Raw genomic sequence first — 14,015 nt, 5'->3', positions numbered from 1 at the left:
ACTATCTAAGGTCACTCCCAAGAAGACTGCTTTATTAACAAGGTCTAGGTTTTCTCCGTTTATTTCTATGCTTGGACTAGTCGATTTTACGTTAGGTAATCCAAATTTAACACATTTTGTCTTCTTGGCATTAAGCAATAAATTGTTAGCATTATGCTGCGTATTTACAATTCTGCATTATTATTAATAATATCGCAATTGTTACAGAATTAACGCAAATTATGAAAACGTAAGTGAAAAGTCTCTACAAAACGGAAAGATTGAAGAGAGGCAGGATCCTAGTGTCGAAAGGTATGTTCTAAATTGTCTGAACACATTTTTATAATGATCACTTGTTTTAAAGGTCAAGGAAAACGTGATGAAACTAGAACGTCAAAACAGGCAGGTAAAACAGTCATTCGTAACGTCGTGAAGTCGGTACTTTAACATTGGTTAACTTAGGTGATACTTTCATTCAGAAGTGGGATGCGTAATAAGCTATTAATAATGCCTACACCATACATTTATTGTTCGATTTTGTCCCAGAACCCACTAACAAAGCTTTATACATATACATTAACTGCCTCCGTGGCCGAACGGTTACCATGCCGGACTGCCATGCAGAGGTCCTGGGTTCGATTCCCAGGCCGGGCGAAATATGTGTATGACCTACATTTATTTCTCCCGTGAGTTTGGATGTAATTTGTGGTTGTCTATGTGTCTGTCCATGGCACCCGCGACACAGGGTTTCCCTAGTGCGGGGCTATGTTGAGTGTGTGCGTTATTATTATTATATACACACGGTAACACATTTAAATATATTAGACTTAAATATGTAAAATTTTGAAATATTCTTAGTAATTTTTTGCATACATACCTCACGCCCTTCTCTCGTCGGGATAGGCAGAGACAAAAGCCTTCCAATTGCATCTTATAGAGAGCAGACCCATATTTTCTACTAAGTTTTGATTATAGTGCCCTCTCTACCCAACCTTTTGGTTATGCGGGAAGGGCAGTCAAATAATCATTTATTCAATAGGTAAAATAAATTGTACACTTGAACACGTTATTTTTAAGCTACTGCTCGTTCACTGTGCTAACTCTCTGAGAAAAACGAGCAAGAAACTCTAGGGATTGCTCTTTTCAAATGAACTTAAATGCTGTGGAATTAACGTGAATCAAATGAATGAATCAAATGTGTGTAGAATCTTGTGTCATGTCGTCTTTCCATACATCTTTATCTAATACGTAGTCTCCAGTTTTATAAAATGACTTTTTAGGAAATAATTATCTTATATATGCTATGGAATCTTATTATAAAAACGCATACAATTTCCCATTGACTTACAATTATATGGACGTCGGGTCCGCGCTAAAAAGTGTCCGAACTTATAGGGCGTTAAAATCGTATACAGAGCGTCATTCACGCTTTAGTCTTCGTTTGTTCGACTGACAGCGAAGCAAGCAAAATTAGACAGTACTGCGATGACATTACAATTTAAATTCAACGGTTTAGCTTTTTCATATTCCTTTACATGTCACTACGTTTAAATAGGTTGACTTGGGACATTTTTTTCGTGGTTTTTGTATTAGAACCGTCGTCCATTTATTTGTAAGTCAATGCAATTTCCCATAAAAGAATCGCTTAAGTTAGTTAACCATGAGTTTGGACTTAGTTCTAAGGTTAATATTATGCACATCTTGTTTCTTAATGAAATTATGTATATATCGAGTTCTTAGGTTTTCGCGATTGTTACACATAGGAAATGAAACTATTTTTCCGGATTTAAATCGCGTATATTTGTTTTTTCAAACAAACCGACGTTTCGGGCCCTTTACAGGTCCCATGGTCACGGTTGTAAATATGTTGAAAATAGAAATTATGTATATTTTTACGGGCATACAAAATATTTGAGCAAATCCACTGTGATGCTATAGTCATGGTACCAGTCTCCTTATTTTTTTCTCTGAGAGAAAGCTATTACTTGTTATATTGTATTATATTGTATTACTGCACAGGACCCTTATTAGTCAGCAGCTTGATTTTGTTTGCTTCTCCCGATCGGAAACTGCGTCTTTGCCGAACCGAGGCGCTTAATTGCGATTCACAACTGGCCGATCGGACACTTTTAGCATTTGTAATCGAACATAAAGAAATAGTTGATTTAAGTTACATATTAGAAAGATATAGTAGGAATCAGGTTCATCTTCTCGTTCTTCTACCGACACCCATCTGATTTCGAGACAACCCGATCGGATCGATTCCTATATTAATCAAAATCAGGACGCAGGTCCTACCCCAGATCAGCCCGTTGACTTGGGTGAGCGCCCTTGGGTGTTGACTACTAACTAAGTATAGATATTATCTTCTCTTTAGTACAAAACTCGAGCAACCATCCTTTCCGTGTGAATACTGCGCAAAATCGTTCAAATGGAAGACATCTCTTCGTAAACACCTGGAAACTCATAGGATTGAAACCGGACAGAAGAGGAAGCCCTACTGCGAACCGTGCAAGTAAGTGGCTATACAATGTAGTCCACGTCCAGGGAAGTACTGCCACCTTACCTATTTATGCCGCCAGGCAGTAATGTACGCATTACTGCGTTCCAGTTTTGAAGGGTGAGGGGCTGGTGAAACTACAGACACATGGGACTTTAGATTTTTACGGTTTAAAGTTTTGAGTGACACTGCAACGGTTATGGGTAGACGTGTCGTAAGGTTCTATTAAAATCAAAGACGTTCGTCTACGTTAGTCGTTTAATATTGGGATTTCGCTTTTCTTAAAATGGCAACACTGAAATTCTGTCATTCGAATGACAACTTATATTGCGAACGCAACAGAATTTTGTTTTGTAATTTGTTTTGTAAAAAGCTAATTAAATGCGTCAATCGACGACTGTCGTGCAACTCCAGTGCCGCGTGAGATTATGCGTATGATTGCGTCCGTACACGGCGCGCGGCGGACTAGTATACATACAAGCCGCGCTGCTACGTTTGTATGGAGTTACCGCTTGTTTTATTATACTATGGCTATTGTCTGCTTAATTTCTGTGCAGTGAGTGCACAGAAATTAAGCAGACAATAGCCATAGTATAATAAAACACTGGTTTTTGTATTTTTTTTCTAATCAGATTGCCAGCTATTCTTCCATAGGTAATAAAACTCGAACTAAACTGTTATAAAAGGCAGTGCAGACGCATGTATGTATGGATATAAAAGAAATAATTTCCAAATTCTAAAAGTACTGCAGAATAAGATCTAAAAAAAGTTTTTAGTGTTTTTATGCTTCAGGTTTATGCGATATGTACGTTCAGATTTTTCGAGCATGAAAACTTTTTGCTTAATCTTGACGAAAAAAATTCATAGAGCGATAATGTAATTGAAAAGCCCGTGTGCATAATTTAGGACATTACGGTCAACTTTGCCTGCATGTAATGATACTGTTTACGAGCGAGTGTGTAAAAAATATATCGAAATTTAGCGCCCACCGTGTTAACAACTAAACCACCAAGATCTACATAACTCTAACTGACAATATATTAATTAAATTCCAGGTTATCATTCACGACAACGTCTAATCTACAAAAGCATGTCAAGACCAGTTCGAAGCACCAAATTCAATTGAAACTCAGGTATTTTGTTTATGGTATATCAACAGACAAAAAAAGCACAAAAGAAATCATTCCATAGGTAACCAAATTATACTTGAAATAGTCACATTGATTCTCTACTACTTATTCGTAAGGCGCTGAGAAGATTTAGTAAGAAACACGTTTGTCATTTACGATATTTATTCGAAATATATAGGTCCAGACAACCTCCAAGAGCTAAACAGGTAACTACGATGGACTTTTACCATCCAAGTAATCTTTAGTTATAAAATTTTTGTTTCACTATAGTTTTAAACCTTGTAAATGACAAATTTTGAATATCAACCGATATCTTATAATAGACGTGTGACGGTGTGACCTCCTTACACCGTCATCTCACCTCTTTGTATCGCCTCTTTTCGCTTGTATCTTATAATTTTTTTAATTTTACATGTATTTAAATATGAATTGTTCCATCTTCCTTCACTTTCTCGTTTTGTTTTCGTACCACGGTCACTCCCAGCTCGACCGCCACAACAGTCGAAGCTATTCCAAATTCCATCGCGAATAATCGCTACTTCTGCTTCTTCACTACGTTTGTAATCATTTAATAAGTTAAATCATGTGTAATAATTTATAAGTCTACAGCCTTCGTGTACCTAAATCAGTAATTCAGTTACTCGGCCCATTTAAGGGTAAGTGCCTTAATAATAAAGTGTAAAGGGAGTGTTTTATACTGTTATACCTGTTTTTTTACATTTACCTTTGTATTGTTACAGCCTTTCTTTAAACTTTACTTCTTTAATAAATTTTGTGGACCGGAAGTTTCCCATTTCATTGCCGTGAACCTGTTCACGGCTAGTTAGAGTTACAACCCTTTAAGACGCGTATACTTCACCCTCATTTTATTCGGTGGGTTTGGTCATGCCCACACGAACTTAAATTCGTCCAGGGAAGTACTGCCACCTTACCTATTTCTGCCGCCAAGCAGTAATGTCAGCAAGTGCTGGTCAAATTACAGCCACATGGGACTTGTCAACTTATGTCTCAGGGATTTAAAGCTCTGTGGACAGGCGTGTAAGCTTCATCAATCAGGCATACACGATTCGTTCGTCCCGTCCCTTGATATTTAAAAAAAAAAGACAAAAAGCTCCCAGTGTTTTTTTTTTGTCGTAGAAAACTTGAAACGTCTATATCGTCAGAGAAACAAGCATCGGAAATTGAACAAATTAAAGAATCTGTAGTACGCCGCAAACAGCAATACGGGTGTGGCCAATGCGGCAAGCATTTCCAGTGGAGGGGCAATTTGTTGCGACATTTGAATAGTCACGCTGCCAGGTAAGTCCTTTTTATGATTAAATTTCTCCAATTAGGTACTGTATTGATGTCGAAATACTACACGGTATCAATGATAAGAAAAATTGTTGACAAAGTAGTCACGCGGCCAGGTAAATTCCTTCTATTAACTTAAGAGGGAGCAGAGGAAAAATTCCTAATCTTCGATTTGATTTTAGAGGGGTATATCCACTTTAAAGTTAAAAATAAAATATTGTATGAGTAACTACACGATATATTCCAGCATAGACACTAATCAGAAACATAAAACAATAAAGTTTCCTCGATAGATAAAAATCGCGAAATTTTCACATTTTTTCGATTCATCCTCGAAATGCTACAGGTTATTAGGACAAAAATTAGATAATTAATTATATTTATGCATGATTGACAACTGTCACTACGGATTTTTTTAATCCCTTTAGTTTTAGAGTTATTCCGCTAAAACGAATTTGGTACTTTTAATGCGCAAAATTCAACATCTCCTGTCGCATGTCACGCGAACTTCAGGCATATATTTGTTTCACAAATTTGGGCGGAGCCAACGTCAAAACTTTTTTGGCATGCTCCCTCTTAAACAACTACACAGTATCAGTGATGAGAAAAATCTGTTGATATTTGAGTAGTCACGCTGCCAGATAAATCCTTTTTATTTTTACACCTACTAAGTAACGTATTTGTGTCTAAATAACTACACGTTACCAGTGATGAGAGAATTTGTTAACGTTTGTGCAGTCACGCGGCCAAGTAAATCCCTTCTATGACCAGCGTACCACTATTGAGTACAGTATTGGTTGCTTAAACACTATACGGTATCAGTGATGAGAAAAATGATATTTGAGTAGTCACGCTGCCAGATAAATCCTTTTTATGTCAAGATTACGCCTACTAACATTGACTTACAATTATATGGACGACGGGTCTAATACAAAAACCACGAAAAAAATGTCCCAAGTCAACCTATTTAAACGTAGTGACATGTAAAGGAATATGTATAAGCAAAAACGTTGAATTTATATTGTAATGTCATCGCAGTACTGTCTAATTTTGCTTGCTTCGCTGTCAATCGAACAAACGAAGACTAAAGCGTGAATGACGCTCTGTATACGATTTTAACGCCCTATAAGTTCGGACACTTTTTAGCGCTGACCCGATGTCCATATAATTGTAAGTCAATGCCTACTAAGGAATGTTTTGGCTCACCCCGGACACTCCATACAACAGTCGAAAGCTATTTACTTACGACTACCATATACAGCAAGGCGCTATGTGCACACGCGCAATTGATTGAAGTGGCAGAGTTATCCATCACTTTCTCATACTGTTACGTTACGTGGTCAGAGCGGCAACATAGCGAAAATTCTAACGCGAATCTTATCTATAAATTATATAATAGTATCCTAATAATTGCACATGTTCATTAGGTATTTATATCGATAAAATCTTTTATTGCCCGTGGTCCTACTGCGTAGTCCTATATTTTTCATTAATGTATTATTAAGTTTCAGTTTTATTGTTAAGATTTGTCGCCAGTGGGAACAAAGCCAGTGGTGACGACTGGGAATAACGAATATTTTATTTATTAGTACTATTTATTACCACAGTTTGTAATATACGCACCAATACGGTTAGTGAAATTGAAAAGACCCCCTGCACCCTGGATCACTCCTCTAGTGCGTATTGCAATGAGGAGGCGTGACGGAGCTTTTCGTAAGTTTAAACGGTGTAGGTCGGAGGAAAATTGGACTGCCTTCAAATTATGTAGGAATCGCTGTAATCAGATGGTGAGAGCCGCAAAACGCCGCAACTTTCATGACAATCTTGTACAGTCTTCTCCTGCTGCAACTTGGAAATTTTTGAAGTCTGTGGGTCTGCTTAAGCCTCAGAATGACGCTATTCCTCATTCTTTCACTCTCGATGACATCAATCATCACTTCTCAGCGGCCGCCAGCACTCAGTGTATTGGCAAGGTCAATGCTCTCAATGACATTCCTCTCTTGTGTAGTCAACCTTCTCAAGCTTTCTCTTTTTCTTCGGTTTCAGAGTCAGAGATTCGCAAAATAATAATGTCTTTAAAATCAAATGCCGTTGGTTGTGATGACATTAGTCGTCAAATGATAGTCTGCTGTTTAGACAGTGTACTGCCGATTATCACACATATTATTAATTGTTCCCTTTCCTCTGGTACTTTCCCTAGCAGCTGGCGCAGGGCGTATGTGCTGCCTCTTCCTAAAATAAATAATCCGTCTGTTCTTAAACACTTTAGGCCAATCTCAATACTACCTTTCCTTTCTAAAATTCTAGAAGCAGTTGTTCATCGCCAATTATCATCCTTCCTTTTTAGACACAATGTCCTTGGCCAGTACCAATCAGGTTTCCGGCCGGGCCACAGTACCACAACGGCATTATTGAAAGTCACGGAAGACATTCGTGAGGGCATGGAGGCTTCGCGGTTGACAGCATTAGTTCTCATTGACTTCTCTAACGCCTTTAATGCTGTTGACCATGATATACTCCTAGCCATCCTAGCTTTTTTGCGAGTCTCTGCCCTGGAACTGGAATGGTTCTCTTCATACCTTAAGGGGCGCAAGCAAGCTGTTCGTGCCAAAGACGTCTTGTCTAATTGGTGCGATCTAGAGGCAGGCGTGCCCCAAGGCGGAATTCTTTCTCCCCTATTATTTTCAGTTTTTATAAATTTAATCTCTCCTATTCTCCGCAGCTCTCATCATTTGTATGCTGACGATCTACAGATTTATGCGCAAGCAAAATTTGACTCCTTGGATGATGCGATATGTAACCTCAATGATGATTTGCGACGTATTGCTGACTGGTCGAGTAAGTTTGGCATCAGTGTCAATCCAAGCAAGTGTCAAGGCATGATCGTGGGTAGTCCCTATGCTTTGTCTAGGTTGGACATAAGCTCCGTTGCGCCTCTTTCTTGTGATGGCACATCCATTGTTTTCGTGCCTCATGTAGTGAATCTGGGACTACACATTGATTCTACTTTTTGCTGGCGACCTCAGATTGACTGCATTAGTCAGAAGATTATTGGTATTTTGAGGTCATTCTATCAGTTCAAACACTTTCTTCCCATTACAACAAAGATTCTGCTAATTCAGGCAACCATTTTCCCTATCTTCGATTATGCTGATGTGTGTTATGCTGATATCACTCAAGAACTTCTCAACAAATTGGAGCGGTTGCTCAATAGTTGTATCCGGTTCATTTACTGTCTTCGCAAGTATGATCATGTGTCCGCATATCGTGACAAGTTGAAATGGCTCACGATTCGTCAGCGCCGGAATCTGAGAATCCTCTCCACGCTTTATTCCGTACTCAAAGACCCATGTGCACCAGAGTATTTGAAATGTAAGTTTCAATACTTTGGTGTGCACAATGCCCGTGATCAGCGTTCACATAATAAATTTAATTTATCTGTTCCTCCTCACCGTACTGGTTTTGTCTCTAACTCGTTTACTCTTCAGGCAATACGACTCTGGAACGCTCTCCCACCCCATATTCAAAGTGCGCCAAATAAACTCGCATTTAAGCAGTTAGTCCGCAATCTAATGCTAAATTCTCCACCTGCATCACAATAGTCTCATTTGGATATATGTTTATTATATATATTATTATAATTTAATTTATTGTTATGTATATATATTTATTATTATGTATGTATAAAATTAATTTTTATTGTTTATGTATGATCATATTTATGTACATAATATATACATTAACCAAATTGTTTGTTTATTAACTTTATTCCTCTTTTCTTTTTTTTCCTTTCTTTTTTTTTTCTCTTTCGTTTTTGTTTGTTTGTTGTCAAGTTTTGCAACGCCTGTTAATTGTTCTGTACTCAGCTCTCTGGTTAACTGGTAGAGAATGCCTAATGGCATTAAGTTCGCCATTTGTACTTTTTTGTATGCAATAAAGTTTAAATAAATAAATAAATAAAATAAAAATAATATTGTGACACACTCCGGACACTCCATACAACAGTCGAAAGTTATTTACCTACTACTACTACATACAGTAAGCCTCTATCTGCACACGCGAGAATGTGTGTGTGAAGTGGCAGGGTTACCCATCACTTTCTATTTATTACGTTACGTGCTCAGAGTGGCAACCTATTGGGTGGGAATCTATTACCTATAATTCTGTTAATAGTATCCTAATAATTGCACATGTTCATTAGGTATTTGTATCGATAAAATATTATATTTTTCATTAATTCACTAACTAAAATAATATTGAAGATTTATTTAGAAAATATATTAAAATCACTTATAATGTTACATTTTGGACAGGTACTTTTAAATAATGTAACCAAGGTATTTGACATTGCGTGTCCAAGTTTATCTAGTTAATAATTAGGTACATTGACTACATAATATTTATCGGCAATACAAATTGAAAATTCTAGAACTTTTATCTACTAACTTACGAACTTACGGCGTCTCATTGTATTGATATATTAAATCTGTATTATATATTACTCTGAACTAAAAAAATTCGAAAACAATATCTGAATGAGTCACAGACATAAGTTTTTTTTACTGACCTCGTTTCATCTTTCGGAAAACGAAAGAAACCCCTCTCTTTATCCCGTTTAGATGATGATAAACAGCACAATTCACGACCATTATAAATAGTAACGTACAATTATTTGATGTCATATATTAAACGTACAAGTTTCGTAATGAATAAATGAAAACTATATTCAAATATCAAACCTGTCTTATCGCGAAAACGGCTCGCCGACACAGTCTTGTTGCCGTTCCGTCAATGTGCGGGGCGTGGTGCGGTAACTAAAGCTAGGGAAGGGCGGAGAGTGTCCAGTCTCGTTACTTTTTTATTCTCTGGTATTGGTGTCTAAATAACTACACGGTACTAGTGATGAGAAAAACTGTTGACATTTGTGTAGTCACGCTGCCGGGTAAATCCCTTTTATGACTAGTTTACCGCTAGTTTGTAACGGTATTGATGCCTAAAGAGCTACACGGTATCAGTGATGAGAAAATTTCTCGAAATTCTCCTATGTGTTTTTGTTAGAGATCTTTGTTCTGGATTTTTCGGCATTCTACGCCTCTAGTAACATTTAGTGAGAGATTTTAGAAACCTTCACATTTTGGTAGCCACGCTGCTAGATCCTTTTAAGACTAGCTTATCATTGTTATAATACCGTCCTGTCAGTATTTGTCGACATTTCTTCACACGTGATTAAAGGTTATAGTAATATGACGCCATTTTTAAAATTATTACAGAGCCAAAGGCGAGCTAGTCTGTGAGCCATGCGGACGAACATTTTCATCCATAGCGACGTACAAACAACACATGCAATCTAGCAGGAAACATGTCTCTGAGAACGATTTTAAGTAAGTATTAGTAGGTTTTGTAAGCTGGGGCGTAGCTTAGGATGCGTAGCAAGAGGTACTTTTGTAAATATAAACTGGAATAGTCTTCAAATTTTAATATTTATTGTACATTTTACATTTTCACTTATTGAGGTTACATCTCGAACTCCCAAGATGTTCTATTCTTTCTATTTCATTTTTTCAAACACATTCTAAATACAAAACTATATTCACTCAGCCAGTGATTCTACTCATAGAGTAGAGCCTAGACTACAGTACCATGACGCAGGTGAAAGGGTCATAGTTGTCACCTCTGCGCCTTGGTGATATAAGGTAGAAATAATTGAGTCGTCGGTTGGTAGATGACTAGTTATACTTTGGCTAAGAAACTTATTTATAGTGTATGATTGTTACTTTTGCTTGTACTAAGACGTGTTTTTTTTGTAAAATGTAAGTGCGCATTTGACCTCCATCTCTCCTGATAGAAAGTGACGATGAGGTCGACGATGGAGCACACACGCCTAAATAATAATAATAAAGAGCTTTCTTTATCTACATTTGTATAATAATTTGGTCTTAAATAACATCATCTATAGTTACATATGTTGTGTAGATAAAAATGAGGCGTCTCGAGTAGCTTCAAAAAATATACATGTATATAACGCCTATTCACTCTCCCCTTGAAAAGGCCCAAGTTATAACGTTCAGGGAACAAGTCTGCAATCAGGGAATTCCACTCCATAGCCGTTCGCCATATAAATGTGGAAGCGTAACGCTGCGTGCGAATCTTTGAAATATCCAATCCTATAATCCTATTTGAAATATAGGGGTGGAACCCAAGCCTACGCCTAGTCCCCTGGTGATGGAAAGGCGGAATTAAATCGTGTAATTCTATCCGCACACTCTCCGTGATATATCCTGTAAAAATATATAAGCCGGAAAATCGGAATAGGGTTTCACATACTGGCACGTCTGGTGGCTGCTACAGTAGCTTGTGATAAGATCCATTAAAATTGGAACGCCTCAAGCTGTTGTACCACCACAGAATAGCAAACTAGTGGAAGTAATATGGACATTAGTGTGGTCAGTTTCGTCGTTAGTAATAGTAAATTACTGAAAAGTATTTTTTTTTTCATATAACTTTTTTTTTCTCAAAACGTATATACTATAGGTGTTAAATAAGACGCAGGCTAGAATCTTAATTTTTATATTTTTACAGCGATGTGCACACTTTGAGATTTAGTAGTGTTGCCATATTAGCATGGTAAAATGAAACATATATTTTAGAAAATGTTGCATATTAATATTTACAAATAAGAAAATTTTTTAATGTTTAATTAATGTTCAATTTATTGATTGAACTATAGGCCTAATTTCTTTTGATACTTATATTTAGATATATTTGATTGATCTTGATTAGTCAAGATTATACTATCAAATCCGGCCGGATCGAAGGAATTTTTTCTGAGTGTTCGATCTTTGTATTAATAATTATAACAAACTAGTGGAGTAATTTCACAAAAATAATTGAATATCAATTCAATAAAAATTTAAAATACAGTGAATAGCGACATCTCTCGGCTGGTAGCTGCAAAGGTATCTAACGGGGTGATAAAACTTTCATAGATTTCTCATAGATGGCGCTACGACTGAAAAGTCGTTGAAAAACCAAATACAAAGACACGACAACAAGCACATAGAAAAATTCGTGGTTCGAATCCGGCCGGATCGGAGGAATTTTTTCCGAGTGTTCGATCTTTGTATTAATAATTATAACAAACTAGTGGAGTAATTTCACAAAAAATAATTGAATATCAATTCAATAAAAATGTAAGATTATACTATGATAATAATAACGCACGCACTCATAGTCCCACACTAGGGAAACCCTGTATCGCGGGTGCCATGGACACACACATAACACCCAAACTCACGAGAGAAATAAATGTAGGCCATACATTTGACGGCCTCCGTGGTCGAGTGGCTCGCACACCGATTTTCATGGTGTCGCCATCTCTTAGGTCCCGAGTTCGATCCCCGGCCGGGTCACTGTAGAAACTAATTTTTCTATATTGTGTCGGGGTCTGGGTGTTTGAGTATCCATAACACTAGTGCTTTAGCTACTTTGGGATCAGAACAACGTGTGTGGTGTTGTCTAATACTTATTTAATATTTATTATACAAATATCCCGGGAATCGAACCCGGGACCTCTGCATGGCAGACCAGTGTGGTAACCGTTCAACCACGGAGGCAGTATATTATTATCTTTTATTAACATATTATATATTATCTTGTAGTGTAATTTCATCTTAGTTCACATGTGTGTGAGTGGGGCGACACCGGTTTTGATACTAATGCCGTTTGTTACCATTTCCACTAATCTGTTATTCCGTGTATACTGTAATATTCGGGAGGCTCACAAATAAAAGAGTTGAGTCTATCCGTAATCAACGTTTAATGCAGACTGGTTCGCCGATACATGCGTACCCACTAATAACAATTAAAAATTGACACTACATATACCACAATGGGGACATCTTGTATCCAATTGTTTAGTTATATTAATCTTTCTGGTACTTATTTCAACGTTGTTTATGAAGTGAAGCTCTTGCGAAACATTTTTTAATTTTTTTGTAGTTGTATTATTAATTTTAGTAATAATCATATTTGAGATAGGCAAAGTCAGCCTTAAGGCCGTAAATACATAGTAATCACAGCAAAAGACAGTCCGATTACATGTTAATAAACGAACCTGAATAAAATGTTTATCATATATGAGACTGACATCGTGACATCTCATAGATGGTAAACATTTTTTTTACAATGACAATTGTTTGTTTACATTTTTGATCTCGAATTCCATCTCCAATTATAAGTGTTGCTGAATTTTTAATAGCGGTTTGTTCATAAGGTACATGTGCAGCGAATGCGGCAAGAAGTTTGCCAACAAAACACGTCTCAAGGACCATGTGGACTGGGAACATCTTAAGAATTACGTACACAAGTGTACCGTGTGTCAAAAGGTACGGTTTATTACTTGCCAGTGATCGGAATTAATCTACCTAAAGTATGAACGAACGTTTTCTTAGTATGGACATACCCATTCCGTGCTCAATGCGTATAAAATGTGTATTTTACTGTTTATTGTCGCAGTCAACGCAAGTGACTGCGACAATAAACAGTAAAATAAACAGGAATTTGCATATTGTCTCTGTTCTCTATAACATTATTCATAACCCTTAAGGCCGGCGCAGAGTGACGTCGCGGCATGGCACGGCACGGCAAAGGATTTTATTTTTGATCAAGTTATTTTTGTCCTTATTTCATCGAGGTTAGAATTCATGTTACTTTATTTCGATACAATTATACCGCGGCACGTAGTGGCATGCCGCGGCATGCCGCGGCACATCGTGGCATGCCGTTTCATTCCACAGACGTCCCGCAAGTCACGTCGGTCACAGAATTGTGACAATTAAACTAATTGAAATAAGGTTTGAAACTAGTGCGGCGGCGATTTCGGCGTATGGCGCGCAGCGAATATGCCGCGGCATGCCGCAGCATGCCGCAACGCGCTTCGGCATGCCGTGCCGTGCCGCGACGTCAGTCTGCGCCGGCCTTTAGTCTCCCGGTTATCAGCTTTCTCAGATCTCAGGACAAATCCTGTCACTCTCTCGTTAGGTCCCAGTTATCTTTTCCTTCCTTCAATTCCGGTTTTTATTCTCACTCCTTCACTGTTCATGCGGTCAGACTTT

General features: G+C 37.5%; 1 protein-coding gene across 1 annotated transcript; it reads left to right on the top strand.

The window, feature by feature from the left end:
- Window positions 1-207: 207 nt before the first annotated feature.
- On the top strand, window positions 208-13,862 carry LOC113238988 (zinc finger protein 728-like; the record flags this gene model as incomplete). The annotated part of the gene is made up of 7 exons (XM_026475857.1): window positions 208-291; window positions 2,357-2,494; window positions 3,535-3,612; window positions 4,747-4,908; window positions 10,173-10,283; window positions 13,175-13,286; window positions 13,767-13,862. Coding segments are annotated over 7 exons (781 nt in total), but the record flags the coding sequence as incomplete, so codon positions are not given.
- Between the last annotated feature and the right edge of the window lie 153 nt (window positions 13,863-14,015).

This window comes from Hyposmocoma kahamanoa, unplaced genomic scaffold (genome assembly GCF_003589595.1).
Source record: "Hyposmocoma kahamanoa isolate Upper Pololo Valley unplaced genomic scaffold, ASM358959v1 99005, whole genome shotgun sequence".
Classification (NCBI taxonomy): Eukaryota; Metazoa; Arthropoda; class Insecta; order Lepidoptera; family Cosmopterigidae; genus Hyposmocoma; species Hyposmocoma kahamanoa.
Note: the sequence above shows the minus strand (reverse complement) of the source record. Positions and strands in the feature narration are given on the sequence as shown.